Below are 27,556 nucleotides of genomic sequence, written 5' to 3'. Positions count from 1 at the left end.
GCAGAAGACTTAAACAATAAGAACCTTGTGAACTTTTGAATCATGGACAATATTTATGACGTATTGTTTGACGAAGGGCCCCCATCCTTGGGGCCATTCTGAACCATTGTCAGAAATTTCTTAGAGTGCAAGACTACAGATCTACGTTTGATCGTTGGGTAAACGGGCTTTTGTAAGATATTCGTATTTGAGAATCAGGACCGCTTAGACAGAATTACTCGGCGTACGATCTTAGCAATTCTTTGATTGTTGTATCTCTGTCACCATTGTTGTCGTTTGAAGTGACTCACTGTTGTGCACATAAATATGTAAGTCCCAATAAATCTATTGTTTTTTACCTGTGTTTATTTCACTTTATGTGCCGGCATCTAGTCTGGTAATAGGCAATTAGTTTGCAAAATCTCCAAGGAATTTCCCAAGGAATCTGATCTCCAGATAGCTCAAAAATAAAGAGGCCACATTTATATGTCTAAATATTCTATTTTCTCCTATGGATTTAGGGTGGCACTAGCCTATTTGAAACAATCTTTAGCGCTATAAGCGGCGCTATCGGAGAACTTATAAAGTGTAAGTTGTCAGCTTTTAGGGTACAGTATTAAATTTGACGCGGTTAATATTTATGACCACTATTAAGCCCAGTCCCTTTTATTTTATAACCACAGCTATAAAATTTTCAATGCTACAAATGACGCGGTCAGAAATTGGAAGAAAAATTGTGAACTAATTACGCTATAAACTTTGTAATTCGAATTTAATTGTTAGTCGAGATACAGACATATAAGTAAAGTGATTATACCTATAACCGCTAAGCTACGACAGGAAACCCTATAAAATATCTCTTAGGAGATAATAGCCTCCCCCAAAATAGGTTAAGTGAAAAAATAAAATTTATACAAAAAAAACTGTCTGAAGATTTAGAAGAACAATTAATGGTGCAAAAATTGTTCGTGAAAAATATACAAATGGCAAAATCTATCACGGAGTACAATGGTCAATCAGAAATTGATGAATATATTATCCAATTGGCCCAGTTTGTACAACTAACAAAAACAGAGCTAGAACCGTTAGTCAACATGCTCCTACTACGATCAAAAGGCCAGGCCTAACCTTTCTAAAACAGATTGAACATACCATAGGCAATAACGCCAACTTGCCAATAACTACAGTTGATAACTTGTTAAAAGCACTTAAAGATAGGTTTATAGAAACCAGTTCCATAAAAAAAATTAAAACACGGAACAGTGAGCTTTGACTTTTCACAAAATATAAGAGAGTACATTGATAATCTACACATTTCTGTAGAGGAAGTGGTTCCGGGCAACTGTATGAAAAAGTCATACTAAATACCTTTGCAATGGAACTGGGCCCTACCTACCTTTGCAATGGAACTGGACCCTAAATACCTTTGCAATGTCTACCCCCAAAACTATATAGAGTGGTAATATCCAAAAATATTCAGACGTTGGATCTCGCAGTTCAGGAGGTAGAGCGATTGATCGAAGTCGACACGATGGTGGCAAATCATAGTAAAGCAAAAATAAATATTCTAAGCGACTCAACTACGAACATAAACGTCAAGAGCGATCAGGCGTTCCCCATTTTGTTTTCTAGGGGTAACTCCCCAGTACCACAAAGAAATAAAACGCAAGAACTTGCTGGGCGGAAAACAGTACGTTTTCAGCCTGTCGAACAATCCAATTACGAAAATAACCCTACAATAATAAGGTGCTATAATTGTAATCGTGTTGGCCATATCGCGAGAGAGTGCCGTTATGTCCCCAATCACATACCAAGAATTGCTGTCGATAATACGCAAAATTATGGCAACCATTTGTTCGGAAGAACAAATTTTAGCACCGGTCGTGCACTAGGCTACAGCCAGGGAGGATTGCGCCAATCAGTACCTTACAACACGTACCAACCAAATTTGTATAACCCTCCTCCCAACAGACAAATTAATTACCGATTTGAAAAAACTCACATGCTCTCCATACCCATTATCAGCGACTATTGCTGTCAGCGCCAGCCAGTAGCACCAACATAAGACACCAATGTTATCATAATAAGACATGGCGAAGACAGACTTAGATAAGAAAAATGGAAATGCCTTAGGACACTTAGACGTTTGAATACCTATTACAAGCACCACGAAATGAAAAAAATCCTTAGGGAAACGCGTCGAGCCCCTCAGAAATATAAAATGGACCCCGAGGGTGTCCGGAATATTTATTACGTCCAAAACAATGATGGTGCCGTCTTGTAGTGATATTAATAACAAGTTACCTATATTTAATGATTTTTGTGTAGAAAATTTTTATTTTAAGGCTTTGATTGACTCTGGTGCAACGATTAGTATCATAAGCTCATGCATATTTAATATGTTGCCCCTGCATATTAGGCGACAGAGGAACCCTAATAATCCCAATTTAACTAGTGTGACAGGGCATAAATTGGATGCAAGAGGTTCAATTTGCCTAAACGTAAAAAGGGACAATAGGATCTTCCAGACAAATTTTATAATATGCGATAACTTCCCGTATGAAGCAATTATAGGCGCAAATTTTTTAAGGTCCAATAGAGTACTATTAGACGTAGCAAACGAGAGGCTTGTCTACCCGGCTAAGGGAGGTGAAGAAATTTCTACCTTAAGAAATCGTAACAGAGGTTACGAAGACAACGTAACAATAAACAAAATTTCTGACGGTATAATGTCGCAATCTTTTGAACCTTATGTCTCGCGAAAAGGACACGGCCTAGTTGGAAATTCGTTCAATTATTCTGAGAGACATTTCAGAGACAAAATAAATTTAAATAATAAAAGCATTGAATCCGTAAAAATTAAAATAGGAGATATGAAACAATACAGGTTAAACGAAATCAAGAAAATAGCGGAATTATGGAAAAACATATTAAAACCCAACGTGACACCGCAAGATGCCGCAATGGTACAGCATAGCGCCAGTATGAATCTAATAAATAATGAAAATAAAGAGCAATATTATGGATTCGCGATAAGGAAAACAAAAGTCCCTCCCAAAACGATGCAAGAAATTCAAATATCACAGATGATAGAGCCAGTGGTTAGCAAATCAGAAATATGGTTTGCGACCCCATCGGAAAGACCCGAAAATCTGTTATGCGAGGAACAGACTGTATCTTATGACAAAGGACACAGTTTTATTTGGGTAACTAATAACCACGAAAATGATACAATTACAATAAAAAAGGGTATGTGTTTAGTTGAAATCTAGGTTTTAACGGAAAATGGTTTATATAGACGGAAAAATTCTAAAAGAAACCCAGTTAACGGCATTAAAACCTCAAATAACAGGTACCCTCTAAATAAATCACAATTTTTAAACAGATTTAATGTGGAGCACATTACGGACATGGAACTTAAAAACAAATTATACGAATTATTATGGAATTTTAAAGATGTCTTTTCTGCATCTGAAGATGACATCGGGCTTATACAATTTTATGAACATTCAATTTTAACGACTGGTAATCCCGTAGCAAAACAGCCATATCGTGTGCCATATAAGCACAAAGAATGATTATAAATAAAATCCATGAATTAGAAAAAAATGAAATTATACGCCCCAGTATAAGTCCGTATAGTGCACCGGTGATCTTAGTACCAAAAAAGAATGGTGATCTTAGACTTGTAGTAGATTATAGAGCCCTCAACAAACAAGTAGTTACCGATAAATTTCCTTTACCAAGAATAGCTGAAATTCTTGACTCTATTTCAAGCAAAAACAAAATTTTTACTTCTTTAGACCTTACCCAAGGCTACCACCAAGTGAAAATAGCCGAAAAAGATGTCAATAAAACTGCATTTTCAACTTCTGAATGTGGTTCATATGAATACTTAAGGGTACCCTTTGGAATTAAAACAAGTTCAAGCGCGCTATGTAGACCCCTATTACACCTGTTAAGAGGATTAAAGAATATCATTCATTTTGTTGATGATGTCATATGCGTGGAAGAAAACACTGAACAACACTTAGCAACATTAGCTAAGGTGTTCAAGAAGTTCAGACGAGGCAATTTAAAATGTCGGCCTGAGAAAGCAAATTTATTTCAACCTAAAATTAAATTTTTAGGAGTAGTAGTGACACAAGGAGAGATATCCCCAGACCCTGATAAAATAAAATGTGTTGAAAACCTCAAACTCCCCAGAACTATGAAAGAATTAAGAGGAATTTTAGGTCTTACTGGCTACTTTAGAAAATTCGTACGCAATTACGCCCAAATTGCAAAACCCCTCACGGAATTAACTAAAGGGAACTCCCATAATATTACCTGGTCCCAGGAAGCTCAAACTTTCCTAGACCGTCTCAAAAAAGACGCTCACTTCTGAACCAATTTTATCACTTCCTGATTTCGAAAACGGAGGATTTGTGGTCACGACCGATGCTAGTTCAAAAGGCATTGGGGCTATTCTTTCGAAATAAATTCCCATAGGAAACCCTGATCCTTTACAAGGACCTTCTAATCAAAAAAATAGAAAAAGTTATATGCTATTCGAGTAGAACCTTATCAAAAGGCAAAAGTAGTTATTCCGCCACAAACTTAGAATTATTATCTATAATCCACCACTTGGACAAATTTTGACACTATTTAATTGGTAGAAAATCTATACTACGATCAGACCATAAAAGCTTGCAGTACCTGCGCACATTTAAAAACCCCACGGGCATTCTAGCTAGATGGATTATGAAAATCCAAGACTTAGATTACGAACTTGAACATTTAAAAGGTAAACAAAATGCAGCTTGTGACTTTTTGAGTAGATACCCAGAAAATATGCCGTCGGAAGCTGAAGAAAATGAAGTTAACGCTATCAATGCTAAGAGGAAACATGGACGTAAGAAAAACAAAGTCAAGGACACGGTAAAAGAAAAATAAGATTAACCATGGTCCCTTGTCTTTAGAAAATATAAAAAGAAAGCAAAAAAGGACGAAAGGTGTTCAGCGCTTATTAATTATTTTGTGAATGACGATGCGTTACCGGATAAATTCAAAACTCTTGGAAAAGAGATAGATAATTTTTACTATGATCTTGATGAAGAAATACTGTGTAGAATCGTGACTGCTGAGACAAAAAGAAACCAAACCTCAATAATACCTGTTTCACCACAAAACGTAATAGTGCCTGCACTTGAATATTTTCATCGAGATATAAGTAGATGCTTAGGAGCGTTAGAAACGTTCTATAAACCGAAACAATTTTTCTAAGTGCCTTCGGCAATGACAAAACTTAAAGAATCTTTAAAGACATGCCAAGTATTTAATTTGAGAATAATCCCCCAATCTTATCCTAATCCTCCAATGGGAAGGGTCCCGGTAGCAAAATACCCCTTCGATATTATCTCATTTGACTTATGCGGACCGAGCGGAGGCTTGCCTGTTTCTAGCAGAGGCCATACTTGTATTCTTTCAGTCATAGACCATATTTCAGGATCTACATTTGCAAAAGGATTAAAAAATCAAGGTGCCTCTGCCACCAGTAAGGAGTTAGTGAAATTATTTTTACAATTTGGCGTTCTAAATAAGATTTTGAGTGACAACGGAGGCAATTTTGTTTCAAAAGTAACAAAAGACTTAATGAGTTTTCTTAATATAGAGAAAATGGTGATAGCTCCGTATCACCCACAAGCTAATGGTTAAATAGAAAATAGGCATAAAATATTTTCTAACTTACTAATTATTTATACATAAGACAATATAAACGACTGGGATCAATTCTTACCTTATTTAACTAACGTAATCAATACTGCTTATTCAGAAACAACAAAAGACAATCCATTTTATTTACTTTTTGGTCGTGATTTTAGAATTCCATATAATGAGATTATTGAATCTCGGCAATATTATAATAGCTCGGAAGATTAAAAACAAGAACTCATAAAGAGGATGAGGAAAACTTATAAAATAATCAAGCAAGAGCTGGAAAAATGTAAAATAAACCAAGAGCTAAGAAATCAACTCAAAGTCAAGGGGGGTATATATTTCAAAATAAGAGACATCTTTTACCTAAATAATGGAGAGAAAACGGAAGTCAACAAACTTACCCACAAATATTCTGGACCGTACCGACTAGTCAAAAAGTACGATAACGATTATACTTTTAAAATGGAGAACCCCGATAGCGGAAGAACTTACAGGGTACATGTTAGCAGAATAAAAAGAGCCCAATTTCCGGAAAGATGGGTATCACGTCCCTCCTCTACTGATTCGTCAGATGCAGAAAATGAGCCCCCTAAATCAAGATTGGCAAAGCTAAAACCCTTAAATTTTAAACAAGATTATTTTGAAGATGACAGTGATGAGGAAAATTTTGAAGAATTTTTAGTTATGAAAAATCTAGTTATTCCAAAGAAAAAATCCCTAATACCAGGATTTTTTCCTGAAATTAAAACACCAAAAGATCCAAAAAGTTATTCATCGGCGAGCGCAGGAGAATTAGATTATACAATATCTCAAAAACCCAGGTTTTCCCCGAAGGAATTTCGACCCCATGTCCCCCCAAAAGATTTCCAGACCATACGATTTCCTTTACAACACCGATAGAAAGGCCCTCGTCATAACGAGAGGAATTAAACAGAGTTGTAGAAACCCCCGGTATTAATTGAAAGATAACTCCCCCCAAATGTTTAACAAAAATAAACCTGCGAGAAGTTTTGGATTTAATAAATTTTCCCATAAAAACGAGTCAAAGTACATTGCCCGAGAATAAAACTCCCAAAGATGACCAGCAAGGTCAATATCATGATATAACTGTGTCCAAGGTCAAACCCAAACAGTGGACTTCATGGATGGAAACCCTAGTGCAAAAAATTCGCCATCCCCCTGAGGAGATGGCATTCAAACAGTGGAGGAACCCCGCAAAAACTATTGATTCCTCCCAAAGCTCTCAAGAGTCTTTCAAATCCCCCGAGTTGAAAAATCAAGGCAATGACTTAGGGAATAAACCTTTGACCTCTAGAGAAGCAGAAATTTACGAAGGAATAGCAGGTGATGCCTCAAAAAGTACCACCTCTAAAAGTTCTCATCTAGATTCGTCGGAATGCAGTCCCGAATAGTCTGGCGGTGAATAATATCATATAGTAGTTAAAGAAATAGGGAAATCAAGACCGACTTCAGCAGCCGCACACATGAAACAAACTAAATTAAAAGGGGAAGAATTTTTTAAAAAAAAATAAAAAAATTTTTATCTTATTTCGCTAAAAAACCGAAAAAGAAAAAACCTCAATAAACAGCGGATAAAATCACGGCACAGTCAGACAGAACTGTTAAAAACCCTGACAGATGGAAATATCCCTAATTATTGTAAAAACAAATTTCAAATTTCTTATGAAAATCAATTTACGATCCACCATAATAAATTTAACAGCGTGCAAGTAAAGTTAACAAAGTAAATATTAATGAAAAAAAATATATAATACACGTAATTTCAAAACATCGGCAATCTGGGAAAAAAGTCCAAAGGTAGTAAGCTGATGGTCTACCGAAAACGACAAGTGGTGTTGAACCATGTTTTGTGGGAAGCCTGGGGAGGAACTGAAAGCCCATGCAGCTTTTAATTTGTTGTGGGCGTACTTGCCCTCGGATTTTCCATGAAAAATCAACCAACGTCCCAACCAAGATGGATATTATCCAAAACAAGAAATTACCAGTACAGAAGCGTCGAATTCAATGAAATTTTTTATCTTAGTGCAGATTATAATTATTTTAGGCTTAAACATAAAATAGGATACCAGTGTAATTACGTGATGCACGCTTGCTTATTCATGTCTTTATTACTCGAGAAATATAATATAAAATTAAATCGTATAGCGATTATTAGCAACGCTTTAAAGTTATACCTCAACCAGTCATAGAGGTATATCACGACCAGAATAAAGCTCGGGAGTCCTAACTTTACTTTCCTAATCTATCTAATCATAAAATATTTATTCTGTTTTACGCCTACAAATCAGTTTTCTTTGGCCAATGCCACAAAATGATTACATAATAAGAAATAACCTAAGTAAAAAATAAAGTGCCTTTGAAAAAAAAAATATAGTAATAACAAAACAGTAAAAAAAAAACGAATCTTGCGAAAAACGGGCAAAATTAATGATAATTAATTCTAGAAACAAAAAATAAGATGATGCTTAAGAATATCATCATAATCCTCGTTGTTCACGCAGTGGCCCAAGACATTGTAAAACATGGAGTAATATCCAAGCAGGAAAATTCATTGCTAGCTAGCCATGACGCATGGAAGATCTGTATGAAATTGGACCCCAAACCCTTCGAGACCATGTTTCAACAAGTAACAATACTATAAATAAACACGAATGAATTCAAAGAATCGACCAATTTCTGGTGGATCACACTATTGGCCGTAGGTTTCGTATTCGTGACTTCCCTGACCATAAGAACCCTATTGACTTTTAATTACAGAAAAATCCTGAGACTAAGAAGGTTAAAACCAAGAGAAGAACATGGGGAAACAGCAGAAATCCAGAGTTTAAAGCCGGAACCCAATGAGAAAGTCTTAGAAAAGAAGTAGGGACGACAATAGAAAACCAGTGGGTATAGAGGTCTCCACTCGTCCTTGTTGTCTTGTTCCCTCATTGTAGTATCGTATACGTAAAACTGTGTGGTTATGATCTTGCATCATGCGTTTCTTAAACAACACGGACGTGCGTGAACAATGCAGGCATGAAATATGTTGTAAAATTGGACCTCAAAATTAACCATGTAGCATAAACTGTTTAAATGATTATTTTAAATCACATGTAAAATTAACTGAGTGTTGAAAGAGTGTTGAACACGATAAAAATTTAGTTTTCTGCACTAATATTAGTGTATTTATTTAACTCTGTCTCATAGCGTAAAATTCATGTACCCGATCAATACGTGACTTATTTGTACTATAAGTATTTACTTTAAAGAACGTGTGATTCTGCCTCGTTATTTTTATTACAGGAAGTGGCTTGACACATTAGATATCGAGCATTACAATGAATTGCCGAGTGCAGATACAACCTAGTAGCATCTATTTTCATCATACCTCAACCAAGCGAAGAGTACTCACCATACACTCCAGGCAATTTTCATCCCAGCTTCGTCTACGAAAACAACAGTTACCTTTGATCATTGTTTCTTCGACCACAAACCATATCACGTATCAGGTAACATTATATTTGAATCTCAGTATCCAGTGCTTTATCGAACTATATAATCACATAAATGCTGAGAACCCCATCGATCAGTACAAGATATAAATACATAAATATCGCCTTTGACAATCATTATGGACCCCAGAACCATTTGACTGTATAGTGATGATATTTGATGATCCCGAAAATTATTTATATAACGCAGATTCACGCGTCGAATCCCTTTCGACCATCTCTCAGAATCCATCCTATCCCCTCTGAGTGGAAAGTTCATATCTCTGTTATGCCATAAATGTATGAGATAATTTCTGAAAAAAGGACCTAGAAACCAAAATTAACCACAGTGACCATGTAAGTGACAATATGCCCCTCCCACAAGTTAAAGACAATATGTTGAAGGAACCACTATAGTTTGATGTCAACCCGTCCAAATCCAAACTTCAATTCCCCCGTGATTAACCAAGGAATCACCGCAAAGGTTAATAGACGCAAGCCATGAGCTAACAATTTTATAAGAGACACAAAAGAACAATTTCATACCATAATACATTCTCTATGTGCCTCAAAGTATCGCAAAAGATATGGCAACCCATGAACTATCAAAAAACAGGCGAAAATGAACTCTGATGGCATAGTCCAACACTTGTAGTTGGACGCATTATTTCCCAGTTGGCAATAAGAGAAATCCTGACGTGTGAACGCAATCGTGCTTGAACTGTCCCATGAAGAAACCATAACGTAAGTGCTTCAAAAATTTTGCCAAGACGAAAAGAGTGAAGGAGAATAATTTACAACAGAAGGAATGAGTACGCTAAAAAGACTCGAAGGTACTGAAATAGATGTGAATTTACATATGATACTTCCTTAATAACTTTGATAACTCAAAAATCCCAATATCCCATCATTAACGTTGCGTAGCAAAACATCCCCAGTGAAAGTGTTTTAATTTTACCAGTGAATATGGTAAACATAATATTGTGTGTTATAAATCATTCATGTATGTACCGCTAGATGTTCAAGTAGAATTAGGTGTAGTATTATCATTTTATTCATTTAATGTAGCGTAGATAGAAAGTAGTGTGCCATATAGAGAGCAAAAAAAAGCCTTGTAAAAAGTGAATTCAAAAAAAAATCTTATGTAAAGGTAGAATAGCTCCAACCTTGTTGGAAATGTAAAAGTAATCAGTTTTATATGTAAAAAAAAAAAAAAAAAGAAAAATTTTGTATAGTAGCTAGGCTAAAACCATGAATAATATTAGTCCGGTAGATGAATTTTAGATAGGGATTTAGAATAAAAGAAGAAATGTAATAGAGAAAATGTTTCGTACTCTTGATTAAGCCAGAACATAAATATAAAATAATTACGCAGAAGAAATAGTTAATAAATGGCGAACATTTTAAAATCCCAAAGGCAAGCATATGCTAATGACGGGACGTCATTAATTGATGGGAAGGGTGATATTTACTGTGAGGAAACTGCGATATATTTTGAATACCAAAATAAAGTTCTTTCTTTTTAAAAATAATTTCGACTTCCTCTAATTAAGTTAAATCTAGTTTCAAAAATGGAAAGTCCTTAATCAGCAAACAGAAAAAGTGCAGTCAATTTCGCAGAAAGCTTAAACAATAAGAACTGTGAGAACGTCTGAATCCTCAAAAATACTTATGACGTATTATTTGACGAGGTTTCGCATCCTTGGGGCCACTCTAGCCCATTGTGAGCAAGTTCTTACAGTGCAAGACTACAGAGCTACGTTTGATCGTTGGGTAAAAAGACTTTTTGAAGAGATTCGTAATGGAGAATCAAGGCCATTTAGACAGATTTATTCGGCGTACAGTCTTGGCGATTCTTTGATTGTTATATTTCTGTCCCCATTGTTGTCGCTGAAAGTGACCCACTGCTCTGCACCTAAATATGTAAGTCCCAATAAATCAACTGTTTTTACCTGTGTTTATTTCATTTTATATGTCGGCATCTAGTCTGGTAATAGGCAATTAGTTCGCAAAATCTCCAAGGACGTTCCCAGGGAATCTGATCTCCAGATAGCTCAAGAAAAAAGAGGCCACATTTATATGTCTACATATTCTATTTTCTCCCATTAATTGAGGGCGGCGCTAGCCGCCCTCTTTTATAACCACAGTAAAAATTTCATCGCTACAAATGTAATATACTTAAAAAACATTTCGTATAATAATTCTGTCAAAACCCCCCCGTGTAACATTTCCCCTAGAATATTTACTCCCCAGAAATGTCCTTCCCCAAGGATGATTCTCCCCTTAGAAATCTATCCCAAGCATACACCCAATTCCAAAAAAAAATGGCTGTATACTTCCCAGCAACAAATACTATATGTAAACAATGGGCAAAGTTCACAACTTGCAGCCCTTCCCCCAGGGACTGTGGGGGGTCATTCTACACCTAAAGACATACTTATTAAATTTTTCAACTATGCTGAACAAAATGGCTATCTCAAAATTTTGATCTGGTGTCTTTGGGAAAAAAATGAGCGTGGGAGGGGACTAGTTGCCCTTCAATTTTTGGTCACTTAAAAAGGGCACTTGAACTTTTGAGTTCTGTTCAAATGAGCCCTTTCGCGATATTCTAGAACCACTGGGTCGATACGATCACCCCTGGGAAAAAAAAAACAACAAAAAACAACAACAAATAAACTAGCATCCGTGATCTTTCTTCTGGTAAAAAAAAAAACAATACAAAAGTCCACATTTTTGTATATAGGAGCTTGAAACCTCTACAGTAGGGTTATATGATACGCTGCATCTGATGGTGTGATTTTCATTAAGATTCTATGAATTTTAGGGGTGCCCCCCCCCCACCCTTTTTCGAAAATAAGGCAAATATTCTCAGGCTCGTAACTTTCGATGGGTAACACTAAACTTGATGAAACTAATACGTTCGAAATTAGCATAAAAATCCGATTCTTTTGATGCATCTATTGGTACCAAAATTCCGTTTTTAGAGTTTTGGTTACTATTGAGCCGGGTCGCTCCTTACTTACATTTCGTTACCACAAACTGTTTGATTGATCTTTACATTCTGTCTTCGGAGTTCCGGTTATTATTGACAAAAATTTCCCTTTGCTTACGGTTGGCTTCTATGGATGGATTGAAAGGCACTAGCATATATTGTTTTCAGAAAAATTCCTTTTTTAAAGGACGTTAATATTTTATTTGCTAATTTGTTTCATTTCTCTCCTGTCATTCTTCATTTTGTATGAAAAACTACGCGACTTTCTTTCTCTTTTTTAACTTTCTAAAAAAAGGATGGTAAAATATGATTGCAACACTTGAAGGTTTCTTTCCATCTTACACTTAATGGAGTTCAACATTTCTTGCAATTAATATTTACAGAGAGGAGAAAACTAATCATTAAGGGCTTTTCCGTATTAGAATAATATTGACTAGTCACTCTGTTCGTTTCCACGAGGGAGAAGTATCAAGCAGAGCAAGCAATTTTCAGACAAGGAAGTCTAGTATAAGCGAGGCGAATCTAAATTGCGTGTGAAGCATTGGAAGGATCTCTGCAGCAAGAAAGTCTGAGCTGATGAAACCAACTAAGCCGATAGTCAAGGTCAAAGCTCTTGCTGCCCATTCCAGGGACTGTTCTGTATTATCGTGCAGAAAGTAGAATATAAGAAAGTAGAATAAGAAATAGGGATGAAAGCTTTAGAGACGAATATATTCCTGCGTCAAAATATATCCTAAGAAACTTCGAAATTAAATATTTAAATTTTGAATCGAAGGGCTGTCTCAGAATTTTGATTTAACGACATTTTGCCTTACTTAGGGCTGAAATTGCAGTTTTGAAGCAAAAAATGGCAGTTGTGTTGTTTACTATATTTCATGAATACGTTTAACACTGACGTAACAATTACAATCCCCCCCCCCCTCTAATACTGTAAGTTATTGCTATTGCTATATTATACTGTTAGATACACTTTAAGAATGTGAAACCCCAAAAAGGCGAAATTCGATCATAGTCTGTAAATAAACGTTTTGATGCAACTATGTAACTTTTATTTAAAATATTAAGCTTTTTGGGAAGCTCCACATTTCGTTTGTGTTACCAAAGTGAACTGATACTGTGAGCGAAAAACGACCAAACTTGGCTCTTAAGGAATATCAACACTTGCTTTTATTGCGACTGTTCTGCGCTCCACGTTTTTTTACCTCTTCCACATCAAGTCTCGATGTTTTAATTTTAATTTACGAAAACTGAGAAGATTTGAGGAGTTAGATGAAAAAAGTTTTTTTTTTCTGTCTTCCAAGGGCTTGGCTTCAGAGCTTGGTTTCAGATAGTACGTGGTTTCAGAAAATTTAATACACTGTTACAGATTTCAAGTTCCCCTTTAATTACTTCATGGGATAATTTATTTTTTACATGACTGAATTATATCCGTGTGGTGGATTAAAAAGATTTCCGCTTTTCCAGTGTGTCGAAATAGAGAAAGGAAAAAACAATTATTGAGGATCCCCCAATTAATCACTCATTTCATAAAATTAGAGCACTTTTAAGAATATTAAATATAACAAATTTCTCCTTTTTCCTTTTTTCAAGAAAAGAAGACACAAAGTTGTCTTTAACTGGTTCAATTTTTTTAGCCTAATTTTATACAACAACAATATGGAATATTCTCCTGTAAACAATTTAAAGGACGAAATGCAAACTGATTTTGGCAATATGACTTGCACTAACAGTTTAATTTTCGTTCTGGTTTGAAGCATAAAGCACGGCCATTGATTGATTTCCTACCATTGTATTTGCTTTCAATTATAATTTCATTATTTTTCACTTATTACGCTTGCAATATATAATGTAGTTTATTCAGTTGAAAGTCATCCCCAAATATAAGCCACATTTTTATGGCTCTTCCGTTTAAAGCATACACTGAAGATTAGGCACGACATAAAACAAATTAAAGAATCAGAAGAAGATACATTAGACTAATGCTCAGCCCAGACAACAGTCACGCTTATGGATAAATTAAGATTGCGCACCACAACAGTGGCAATTATGCATCCCGTTCCTAATTTGTCGAGCGAACATGATTTAACTATCAATTATAAATATAATGATTGACCAGTAAAAGTAAAGAATTAAGGCGTAATCTTTTGAGAAACATGGAAACTTGGAACATTAGTTTTCTTATCTGTAAGATGAATCTCACAAAAACAAAGACATAACATTAATACGCAATAGTATGGAACAAATTTAGAGTGGATACAAGCTTTTTAAGCCGATTTCTTGGAAATCCAATTCTCCACTTCTATATCACAAGTGTAACCTTAAAATTAAGGACACATAATTTATTAATCTAGTTTTTTTTTATCAATATGATGTGACCACCACCGCGCTATTACTTACCTAAGTTTACAAGCGTTATTTTACGTCCAATGCTTTTCAGGAATTCAGCCATTGCCTTGCAATAGGTAGTCTTTCCGCTGCCAGGTGGCCCAATGACTACCTGCCCAAACAGTGTCGTTACCACAGACATTTACCACCACTTCAATTTCACCAGTTCTTCTGCAGCAGCTCGAGCAAGGTTATAATCTAGCTTTGGATATCCAAAAGACAGAATAAGGGGATTTATGTGACCTTCTTTGTGTAGTCTTTCAGCAATGACACGAGCCAATAATGCTAGTTGTTCAGAATCCTTCCCCAGCAGAACTCTGAAAAATGACAGATTCTTAAAAGTAGGATTATCAGTTACACTAGGCCACTCGAATCGAAGTTAAACGAAATGCAGTGTTGGGGCATAAACAAAAGCAATGCCTCAAAACCTAAACTAGACTAATTGCACTTAACATGTATAAATAGATTAGTAAAATTAGGGTACTGTTTTACTTAATGGTACACACCGCTATAGACTCTATCAAGGAAACTAGTCAAACGGGAGAGACAGATACCCGGTTATAATGGTTTCTGAACCAAATAAAAAGAATTACAAATGACAATTATGTGCCCAGAACGCTAAAATGTCTACAATATTGAAACTGTTGTTTTTTGGGGTTTAGGGGGGAAAAGGTACCTAGGTTAGGTTAGGTTACGTATTTAACATATGCTATTATTTACCCCCCCCCCCCCGAATGTGCAAATATATAGCCCAAATTTGTCTCTAAACTATTATGTATTCATCCTATTTTATTCTAAATCCCAAATTGTAATTTTAAAAGTCATATTAGTTCAATCACTTATCATTCCACTCTAACAACCGTTTTGGTACCGGGTATCTGTCTCTCCCGTTTGACTACATCTCTCCCTTTCTGTCTCTCCTTGATAGAGTCTATAGCGGTGTGTACCATTAAGTAAAACAGCACCAAAATTAGCTGCTTCTATTTCAGAGAGTAAAAACTTCAATAACTAAAAAAAGAAAGTAAATTATTAGAAATCTGTTAACAAAGAATTTTGTTTTACATTCTAAACCAAAGACTAGGAAAAACCATGAAACACTATAAAAACCAAAAAGACTAATATGACTCAAAACATCAACAGAATCTTAGAACAACTAATGATAAACGCCATCTAGCTTCTCTATATTGCGAGCTAACTATGAATGAATGAATGAATGTTCTTTATTCGCCATATATAAACAAAAAAGAAAATGATGGAGTACAATAAAAGAAAGGAAAACAAACAAACATGTCATAAAGATATACACAAATTACTAATAATACCACATCTATAATAGTGCGCCCTTCCACAGGTGAGAAGAGCACTGGTCACTTAGTTTCTAAAATTGGTCATGCCCGGCCTGAAGCTGTTCCACGACACCGAAACGGTTAACGATGTACCTATTCTTGAACCACCCAGGGGCCTGAAGCAAAAACTTTGCGTACTTAAAATAGCACTTTTGCAACACTCGCCAATCAGATTCAGTAAAAATGTCCCAAAATGGGGTATAGAATATGCGGGAGAGCCACACTATTGTAGATTCGAACCTAAAAACCTAACACTATTATATAAAAACCTAAACATAAATATTATTTGCATTTATTCATTGTATTCATTTTCGAAGGTCCTGGTGTTGATGAATAAGTTATGTGTAAACCGAAACAGAACAAATTAATTTGAGTAAATTTGAAAGTCTTGCCATGGTAAAATAATTGACAAATTCCTTTGCAGTATTTTCCCTTCCAACTACTTTACGTTAATGTAATGGACAAAAAGCGTTTTCCAGTTCAACTAGTTATTTTCACGGTTCAACGTGGAGACAAGGGCAAAAACATTGTACTGCTCTGAAAACTTCATAATTTCAAAATAACCAAAAGAAAAACCCAAGAAAATCACAGTTTTCAGGTATGAATTAAATACAAAAGTTAAAAAAAAAAACAAGAGCGTTACAAATAACAGATAACAAATAACAGACATTAATTTATTGAATTTCACTAAATTATGACTGTTGGGACCTTTGGCTCTATTTATCAAAAAAATGCCCTTTTCGTAAACTTAACTTATTTTATCTTCAATTCTAATGTTTAAACCTTGAGCCAAGCTCTTACCATGTGACGTCCTGAAAGATTTCACTAGTTTTTCTAAGCCAGAAAAATACAGACGAGTGATGACTCATATAGCTTAAATTTAGAGCCCGAAAAGTTTCCTATGATACTGGGTAATTTAATTTGATTTGGCCATTCATTGCCTTTGGTCAGAGGTGCATGCACGGAGGCGTGGCAAAAAGTGTCTTCATTAATTCTAAGAGTTTTTGGTTTTAGTTCTTGTACAGAGTTCAGAATGAATATAGTAAGATTTCTTTTCCTTTATACCTTTGACTTCTTTTTGATTTGACTTCTTTTTGACTTCTTTTTAGATCTGAAGCCTAGAGAGAGGCTGAGATTAGATTGGCTTGGTATAGGAAGCGAATCCTATACTAAGCAACAGATCTTTCCTCGAGGGAAAGAAAGGCGAAATGAAGGGTTTAATCTTTATGGTGCCCGGGGCCAAATAGTGTGGCACTTTTATACCACGGGGAAAGTACACTTGTCAAAGAACCCTGACAGTTGTGCAAACCGCCAAAGACGGAACACGTAGAAATCCTTGGCGCTTGGGAGTTACGCTCGGCTCTGGGGTACCGCCAGATTACTCTGGTGGCATTTGAGATTTCTCCAATACCGGCAGAGGTGTGGTGTATAAATCCCCTCCTCGTTCAACAATGACAAAGTAACTTTCCACAGAACAAAAAAGTAACTTCGAATGACTAATCTGAAAACTGAAATGATCAAAAACATAATTGTTTTAAATAATCGTAAACGATAAAAAAAAAAACATTTTGGAGGCTCATCCAGGAGCTACTAAAGCTTATTTCGTTTTAAAGAACAACAAGAAATAATTATTTACAAAAGATTTAAATTTTCACTGGAAGAGAAGAAGTCCTTCTAACAGACCTTGAGTAGGGAGTTTACCCCCCCCCCCGCTCCACTCTTGTGTATAGGTGTGCAGCCATCAAACTGTTCGTGGTAACGAACTGTAAGTAAGGAACGCTGCAGCTCAATAGTAACCAAAACTCTAAAAACGGGATTTTTGTACCAATAAATACATCAAAAGAATCGACTTATTATTTTGATTCCAAATACATAGGTTCCATTAAGCTTAGTGTTACCCATCAAAGGCTGAGAGTCTGAGAAAATTTGCAGATTTTTCGAAGAAGGGGGGAAACACCCTACTGTAGAGGTTTCAAGCAACTATCTGCAAAAATGCGGAATTTTGTATTTTTTGCCAGAAGAAAGATAACGGATGCGTGTTTATTTTTTCCCCCAGGGGTGATCATATCTGCTTAGTGGCCCTCGAATATCGGGAGAGGGATCATTCGAATAACAGTTAAAAGTTCCAGTATCCTTTTTAAGTGGCCAAAAAGATTGGAGGGCAACCTCCCCCCATGCCCTTTTCTCCCCAAATCGTCCAATCAAAATTTTGGAGATAGCCATATTGTTCAGCATAGTTTAAAGACCCAATATATGCCTTGGGAGATAACATGACCCCTCACAGCCCCAGGGAAAAGGTCTTTAAATTGAAAAATTTGGCAATTGTTTATGTATAGCATTTGTTATTTGAAAGTCTGCATATGTTTCTCTGATGGGAGGAAGGGGGGGGGGGTTCTACAGGGGCGTTTTTTCAAGATGGTAATTTTCCATGTGGGGTGGGGGGGTTCCAGGGGGTGAACCTTTCAGGAGAAATTTTACAGTGGGAATTTTACAAATTTTACCAGAATTCCTATACGAAATTCTTTTGATTTGTCTTGCTTTCTTCAAACGCAAGGGAGATTTGGGGGGGGGGATTTCTGCTGGGGTGTTTTTCCACGGTGGGAGTTTTCCAATGTGGAGGGAAGTTTCCGGGGATGAACTTTCCAGGGGAAATTTTACACTGGGGGAATTTGCCAGAATTCCTATACGAAATTCTTTTTATTTGTCTTGCTTCCTCTTTGACGACTCAATTTTACGCGTGGAGATGTTAAGGACAATTCTCCAGTTGAATTTTCATCAGAATTTGCTTGTCTAGTGGATATTTCCGTGGAAAGGGGGGATTTTTCTGTGGAGATGGAGCCAAATTTCCTGGCATTATTAAAAAAAAAACTATCAAAAATTAAATATAAAGAAACAAGTTTGTTCAACTGAAAAGTAATGGGCAACAATAAAACTTAAAATAAACAGAAATTATTACATATATGAGTGGAGTTGGCCCCTCCTCAACACCTCGTTCTTAACACTAAAGTTTGAATTTTGTCCCTATTCTTTAAGAACAACTCCTGAAACACAATGGTCTTTTGATTAGAACAATAAGAAGCTTCATTAAGTACTAAAAAACTTTAGCATAAAGAGCGAGGTGTTGAGGAGGGGTCAATCCCCTCATATACATAATAATTTCTGTTCGTTTTCAGTTTTAATGTTGCTCTTTACTTTCAGTTGAAAAAACTTGTTTTTTTTTTGGTTCAGTTCATACAAATGGCTCAAAATTAAAGCTAAACCTCGCAGATAGCGTAACTTTATCTTCGTCTTAACAATTACAATTTACGTAGGTAGAGTCCAATCTTAGAAGACAAGTTACTGGATCCGGATACTTAGTTGTTGGGCAGTTTCCAAACCAAAACGGGAGGTAGCATTAAAATACTTCTACAAAGAAGTTGTATTTTGATACTATCTTTTTTTTAAGCAGCAATGAACTAGACAAAACAATTAAGCTTTAATTTTGAAGCGTAAATTCCAGCGTAAACCAGAATTAGAAGAACATTTTGGACCAAATCATAGGGGACACCAAATAAAAATGTTTTAAATTGAATGAAATTATTTTGCTTCCTCAGTAAAGTTGAAGTGTAGAAGCATATTGTAAACAAAAATTGAAGTATACCAAGGACACTAAAAACGAAATTTAATTTTTTTTTAAATTGTTTAAGTGGAAACTTGCACAACCATATGCGTCTTACAAAATTGGGAGAACCCAGGAACTTTACTGCTCATGCAAAAGATGTTCGATGCCGGCATTCAGTTTTAACACTTAGCAGGGCCAAGTTTAAAAATAAAGAAGTCTCAAAGACCAACAGAAAATGAGCAAAAATATCATCATGTAGGCTAACTCTAGAAGTTGTAACTTTCCTGATTGCTATGGTATGAGACAGATATTGCCATTCATTGACAGTAAACTGTGTAGAAAGAAAAAAAGTGACTGAATGATTGAAACTATGCAAGAATATAACCCTAATATCTTATTTCCAAATAAGAATTAAAAAGAAATGTATCTATCATTGAGCAGCAAAAATCTAAGGTATGCCTTAATATGTTTATTATTAGAATTCTCCGAAATTGAAAGCTTCAAATTATTAGTTAATTGAATTACCTACAGGACCATATTTTCATAAAGACCAATTAGGCTATCCTATTTTGTTGTGTTTTTCCCTTTAGTTGACTATTGACATATCAATAAAATATTGTTTTCTTGTGATTTGAAAGACATTACTTTTCTCAGTAAATTTTAACAGCAGTCAGTATTTGTTTCTGATTGTTTTTTTTTTTTTTTATATGAATTAGTCCTGTGCTTTTTTGTTTCGTTTTTCTTTTTTGTGCTCCATCTGTTTTTTTTTCATTGATGGGTATTAAATGCATTCATTCTTTCATTTGTTAAATAGTAAACGCTTGCATTCCCAACCGATTATTGAAATATTTGACTATCGGTTTTTTCTGTAAACAGGACATGGAAAATTTCAGGAATTAATAGACCTAAGATGGGGTCAGGGAGCGAAAATGTTTTCATTTTGATGTCTTTGGTACTTTAACTAGAGGCATCAAAACACTAATACTTAATATGTAAAAGACTAGCTTATATTGCATAATAAGAGGGAATTTTTCCAAAATAACCTTCAAGAAAAACAAGGAAAAACACCAGACAAATTAATGTCTAAAAAAAAAAAAAAAAAAATCAAAATACAACACTACTTATGTAACCTTAAGGTCATTAAATTTAAAGATTTTTCAAACCAAGCGATAGTAAATTGCAATTCGATATATATATGTTTGAATTACTGTTCTAGTTTGACTTAAGATTACTCGTTTCTAATTCAGTGTTTCAATCAAGATATTGTTCTTTAGTTCCAGGTTTATTTTTTTACGAAAAGAAATATTTGGTTTACATATTTTTTTTTTTCTTAAAAAAAAAAAAAAAAAAAAAAAAAAAAAAAAAAAAAAAAACGAAAACCAGTAGCAATGTCTAGAGAACAAATTAAACAAAAATATAATAGTGTCTAAGTAAACGTAAGATGTACTGGAGGTAGTTAAAACAAACTGCCATTTTTGGAGTTGGTGTTCCAATTTAACCTTATACTGTTCCTTTCTTAGGTACCTTATGTGCATATATGCCATGGTGTTTATATTAAAACATATACAGAACTAAACAAAGCATATTGCTATCCTACCTAGAGTCAAATGTTACTCCACTATCGTTGGAGTCAGGAACCTTTTCAGCTGCAACACTGACAATTTCTCCAAACGAATCTGAATTAGTAATGTTTATTAAGGTTATATTCCTAGAATAAAAATGTTAATTTCAATGCTTGCAAGCATATTTAACTGAAAACTTTAGAAGAAAACACAGCAAATCCCTGATAGTGACATAGGTCCAACCCAAAAAAGGGAAGGTGAGGGGAATGAAAGATTTTCGTGCCTATGGCCTAAGCCAAAGAGTTTCACAAATAACAAACTGAACACATAACATAACTGAAAAACATTACAGCCAGAAATAGAGGCTGAAGGTTGAGTTCAAGCTAGTGACCGGATTATGCTGAAATTATTTCCAATTCTGATTCATCCTGATTTAATACTAATCCCTATTATAATTGCTATTCCATTATTGTTTTTCATCTATGCTTAGGGAGGGGCTGAGGGGTGTGAAAGCCCTCCTCTCATAAAGTCTAATTTTCTGAGTTATTTAAATTTTAAACATCCTCGAAATTTAATTTATAACCTTCGTTTCTTATTAATTTTTCTTATTTTTGCATCAGAAAAAGAAATTTCATTTGTTTGTTTTCAAACTTGTTCGTTTTCTAATGTTTTTCTGATTGGCATACCAGGAAAAGATTTGTTTATGGAGAAAAACATGTATGCCTATATTTTGCATTCACCCATTAAATTTTGTCATTTAAATTTTCCTTTTAATCATCAATCATCTGCTGATTTATTAGCAACTAAAACACCACTAGGCCTTTCTTAAAGCAACTGGAGGCAGGAATAAAGGGAAGATAAAATGAGGTGTAAGATTCAATGAATAGTTTAGGCATTACAGATAGTTTTCTAATGGGTTTTTCATACTGAATGGAATACAAACAAAACAGGGTGCAAAATCCCTTACAAAATGTCTTAGAAAGTATGAAAGGATGCTATTCTTGATGGCATCTAGTCAAAGTGAGTTGACTGATTAACATTGAATATTTCCATTAATTTTGTTAGGTGGTATACATCCCATGCGGCTGCGAGTGGGCTACATATGCAGGATGTCTTATGAACCTGGATCCTCACAAGGTGTACAAATTCCTATTAGTTTACCAATTTTACTGACGTATTTCCTCAATTTTGGCAACTAAGACCCTCCTGAAATAACTTCATGGATAGCCTGATCCTCTCAGTTAATATGTATGTTTACAAAAAAAAAATTTAGCATTTATCTGAAAATAATTTAAAAAAAGGAAAATTCTTATAGAAAAATTGTAGGTTAGGAATAATAAATTGTTCTTAAGTCTTAATAGAAATGGCTAGTTTGCCAATCCACATCAAATCACATGGATTATAAAAGGTTTTGTAAAAAAAAAAATAAAAAAAAGGTAAGCAGCATTCAGACCAAAAACAAACAAAAATAAAAACCAAATAATAAATAAAACTCAAAACGAACACAAATTACTATTGATGAATAAATAAAACATAAAAAAAAAATATCAAAATGAATAATCAAGTTAGATTTGAAAAAGACAAGATAAGGGCTGGCACCACTCCAAGTCTTTAAAAATTGGAGCATAAATTTGATCTTGCCTGAAAACAATATATATTTTAAGCATAAAGTTGTTTTTTTTAATCTGTAATTACAACAAAGAGAACCTAAAAACAGAAAATAGGCATGAAATAAACATGATCTAATCAATAAATACACTTATGACTCTCAATTTGCTTGTAATATTCTACAACATTATTTTTTAGCCATTATTTTTCCTTTTAAATCCATCTTATTCCAAATAATACTTTTTAAACGTCAATTAGTAATTTTTTAACCAAAGTATTTAGTTTTCTACAGTCCTTTAATGGTACTGGGTAAATAAAGTAAGCCTAACAACATACCTGCTTTTCTAGTAACTAATTAAAAAAAAATTCAAAAAAATAGGTTTTTAAAAAAAGTAAAGAACTCCATTAAACCAAAATGAACAAAAATAGAATCAAATCATCTACCAAGAATACAACTACCACAAATCAGTAGCCTATCAATAAATAAATGAAACCCCCCCCAAAAAAAACAGAAATTAAAATGAGTAGGGTTCTAAACCCCAAGCTTTCTAAAAGCCAGAATATAATTTATACTTTACTGAAAAATATTCAAATGAGTTTACTGAAAAAAATCTGCATTGTCAGTTTAATGTACACATGCTGATATTTATTCCTTAAAATCTTAATTAACTTTTGATTTTTTAAACTTAGAAAAGTGAAAACATTTAAAAGAATTTTTTTCAGTAAAGTACAAATTATATTCTGGCTTTTAGTAAGCTTGGGGTTTGGAACCCTGCTCATATTAATTTCTGCTTGTTTTGAGTTTGACTCTGTTATTTATTTAAATTCCTGTTTGTTTTGGGTTTCATTTATTTATTGATACTGATTTGTGGTAGTTGTATTCTTGGTAGATGATTTGATTCTATTTTTGTTCATTTTGGTTTAATGGAGTTATTCACTTTTTTTTAAAACTCATTTTGTTGAAAAAGTATTTTTTTAATTAATTTCTGTTCGTTTTATATTGACATAGTCTTTTTCAGGGAGAACGACTAAGCCTCTTCTAAAGTTAAACAACCATCCATTCCATAAAAGCCTGAAATACTCCCTGGGAAAAGCTTACAGCCCTTGTCCCTAATCTCTGGGTTTTGTTTCAATCCCAAAAGCCTTGTTATATGATATTTAGACTATTTTGAATAGAATGGCTATCTAAAAATTGCTATTAGATGCATTTCGGGACAATACAACATGTGTGTGGGGGGAGGGTGATCTCCCACCCCACCCCCCACACACATGAGCCCCCTCCGAAGTTTATATGACCATCCTTTCTATAAAAACATTATATGTCCCCAGGGCATAACTTATAACCCTTACGCTGAGGGCTGGGGGTTTTGTTATCCTCAAAGACATAATTTCCAGACCACTCTGATAAGCTGAAGAAAATGGTTACCTCAAAGTTTTGATTAGAAGTGTTTGGGGAAATGATGGGCGTGGGGGGGGGGGGGGATTTGCTCTCTGATCACTTTCTACTAATAAAAAAGGCGCTAGTCTTCTCAATTTCCAATCGAATGAGTCCCTTTTGAAGCTTCTACATTGTAGAATCTACAACAAAACATTATGTAAAAACCTTATATGCCCAAGGGCATAACTTACAACCCTTGTCCTGAGGGCTATTGGGGAGGGTTGTCATCCTCAAAGACATGGTTTCCAGACCTTTCAACTAGGTTGAACAAAATGGCCATATCAAAATGTTGATCGGAAATGTTTGGGGAAATGATGGGCGTGGGGGGGGGGGGATTTCCCTCAAATTACTTTCGACTATTAAAAAGGGCAATAGCCCTTTCAATTTCCAATCAAATGAGCCCTTTTTGAAATTTTTATGACAAACCTTTCTATGAAAACATTATACGCACCCAGGGCATAACTTACAACCTTAACCCTGAGGGCTGTGGGAGGGGGGGTGTCATTGTCAAAGACCTAATTTCCAGAACTTTCAACTATGTTGAACAAAATGGCTATCTTGGAATTTTTATTGGATGTGTTTGGGGAAATGGTGGGCATGAGAGGGGGGTTAGTTGCCCTCCAATCCCTTTTGACTATTAAAAAGGGCACTAGCCCTCTCAATATCCGATTGAATGAGACCTTTTTGAAGTTTCTATGACAAAACTATCTCATAAAAAGCTTATATGCCCACAGGGCACAACTTACAACCTTTGCCCTAGGGTCTCTGGGGGGTTTGTCTTCCTCAAAGACACAATTTCCAGAACTTTCAACTACGCTGAACAAAATGGCTATCTCAAAATTTTGATAGATTGTGATTTGTAGAAAGTTCAAAAGGGCTTATTTGATTGGACATTGAAAGGGCTAATGCCCTTTTTAATAGTGGAAAGTGATTGAGGGGCACCTAACCCCCTCTCATGCCTACGATTTCCCCAAACGCACCCAATCAGAATTTTGAGATAACCATGCATTTTGAAAATGATTATCTCAAAATTTTGGTTGTATGTGTTTGGGGAAATAGTGGACATGAGAGGGAGGTTAGTTGGCCTTCAATTTCATTTGACTATTAAAATGGGCACTAGTCCTTTCAATTTCTAATTGAATGAGCTCTTTTTGAAGTTTTTATGACAATGCTTTCTATAAAAACCTTATATCCACCCAGGGCATAATTTACAATCCTTGCCCTGAGGGATGTGGGGGGTTTATCATCCTCAAAGACATCTCAAAGTTTTGATTGGATGTGTTTAGGGAAAAGGTGGGTGTGAGAGGGGGGTTTATTGCCCTCCAATTACTTTTGACTATTAAAAATGGCACTACCCTTTGAATTTCCAATTGAATGAGCCCTTTTTGAAGTTTCTACAGCAAAGCTTTCTATAAAACCCTCATATGCCCCCAGGGCAAAACTCCTCAAAAAACATAATTTCTATCTAGAAATACACTAGATTGAACAAAATGGCTACCTCAAAATTTTGATTGGATGTGTTTGGGGAAATGGTGGGCATGGAAGGGGTGTTAGTTGCCTTCCAATCACTTTCAAGTATTAAAAAGGGCAGTCAACATTCCAATTTCCAATTGAATGAGCCCTTTTCAAAGTTTCTATGACAACTCCTTTGATACAAAGGGCCCTGGTCTAGAAAAAAAAACAACAATACATTGTGCCAACATTGTTCTTTACTTAGGCAGTGCTATTGTACTGCCTATGAAATGTAAGAAGTGAGAGGGCAGATGGGCCTTCACATCTGAACAGAAATGGCTGGATAAACCTCTTTTTTTCTTATTTTTTCTTATGGTATATAAAAAAAAAACAATACATTGTGCCAACATTGTTCTTTACTTAGGCAGTGCTATTGTACTGCCTATGAAACGTCAGCAGTGAGAGGGCAGATGGGCCTTCACATCTGAACAGAAATGGCTGGATAAACCTCTTTTTTTTCTTATCTCTAGGCTTTTTGTTTTCCTTAGAACAATCAAATAAACAATCTAGATTCCTTGAAATTTGGATTTGGAAAAATTGGAAAAGGGCTATTGTCCTTTTTAAAAGTAATTAGAGGGCAATAGACCCCCTGTTCATGCCCACCTTTTCCTTAAACACATCCAATCAAAATTTTGAGACACCATTTTGTTCAACATAGTTGAAAGTTCTGGAAATTAGGTCTTAGAGGATGATAACCCCCTCAGAGCCCTCAGGGCAAGGGTTGTAAGTTATGCCCTGGGGCCATATAAGGTTTTCATAGAAAGCATTGTTGTAGAAACTTCAAGAAGGGCTCATTCAATTGGAAATTAAAATGGCTAATACCCTTTTTAATAGTCAAAAGTGATTGGAGAGCAACCAAACCCCCTTTCACGCCTACCATTTAGCCAAAGATCCAATCAAAATTTAGATGTAGCCATTTTGTTCAACCTAGTTGAAAGTTCTGGAAATTAGGTCTTTGAGGATGACAAGCCCCCCACACCCCTCAGGGCAAGGGTTTTAAATTATGCCCTTGGGGGATATAAGGTTTTTATAGAAAGCATTGTTTTAAAAACTTCAAAAAGAGCTCATTCAATTGGAAATTGAAAGGACTAGTGCCCTTTTTAATAGTCAAAAGTGATTGTAGGGCACCTAACCCTCCTCTCATGCCCAGAACCTTATAGCCTAAAACTTTCAAACCTTAAAGCCTAAATTGGGATTGAGCAAAGTTGTGAAACTGAAAACAATTTTGATGTACTTCATTTAAGCAGAAGATCTATTTTGCAAGGTTTCACTTCAATACCACACATATTTTTAAAGGTCATAAAAGGTCAGGACCCTTGTAAGAGGGAGAAGGAGTGGAGATAGGTACTTCAAAATACCTTCCTGGGACATACTTTGTAAATTTTTTGCAGCTCATGTTATTGACTTATGAATAAAGTGAACATACCACATGATGCCTTTTTTTATGCCCTTTACAAATATAATAATCATTTTTGTGGGAAATGAATTTTAGCCCCCACCCATATATATATACCAATTCAGGGTATATATTTGCAAATTAGGAGGGGGAAGTTTAAACTTACCTCTCATTTACATCAGAAATAAAATTACCCCCACTCTCCTAATGTGCACATAAATACCCTGAATTGGTATATATAGGGGTAGGGCTAAAATTCATTTCTGACAAAAATGATTATTGTATTTGGAAAAAGCATAAAAAAGGACATTGAGTGGTATGTTTACTTTATTCATAAGTCAATAATATGAATAACAAAAAATTTACCCATACTTTAGCCTGTAGACCCATCCCTGAAAGTTTCATTTTCCTAACCTAACCCCTTTTCAAGATAGCCAAAAGTAGCTAAAGTAGAACTTTACCATTTTTTTTTATATATAGTTGAAATGAAAGTCTTTAAGTTCAACTTAATCTTGACAAATCAATGCTTGTGAATTTTACAAC

At 35.0% G+C, this 27,556-nt stretch overlaps 1 protein-coding gene across 1 annotated transcript in view; it reads right to left on the bottom strand.

Moving 5' to 3' along the window:
- The window catches only part of LOC148942709 (GPN-loop GTPase 2), a 46,417-nt gene that overhangs the window by 18,361 nt on the left and 500 nt on the right, over positions 1 to 27,556 (bottom strand). The window contains exon 2 of the mRNA XM_089102012.1: positions 14,563 to 14,867. Within this exon, the coding sequence (XP_088958138.1) occupies positions 14,563 to 14,692 (130 nt within the window). The 5' untranslated portion in view covers positions 14,693 to 14,867. The remainder of the gene's footprint in view (positions 1 to 14,562; positions 14,868 to 27,556) is intronic.

This window comes from Artemia sp. Qi Xiang Cuo, chromosome 16, assembly GCF_049724085.1.
Source record: "Artemia sp. Qi Xiang Cuo chromosome 16, ASM4972408v1, whole genome shotgun sequence".
Taxonomy (NCBI): domain Eukaryota; kingdom Metazoa; phylum Arthropoda; class Branchiopoda; order Anostraca; family Artemiidae; genus Artemia; species Artemia sp. Qi Xiang Cuo.
Note: the sequence above shows the minus strand (reverse complement) of the source record. Positions and strands in the feature narration are given on the sequence as shown.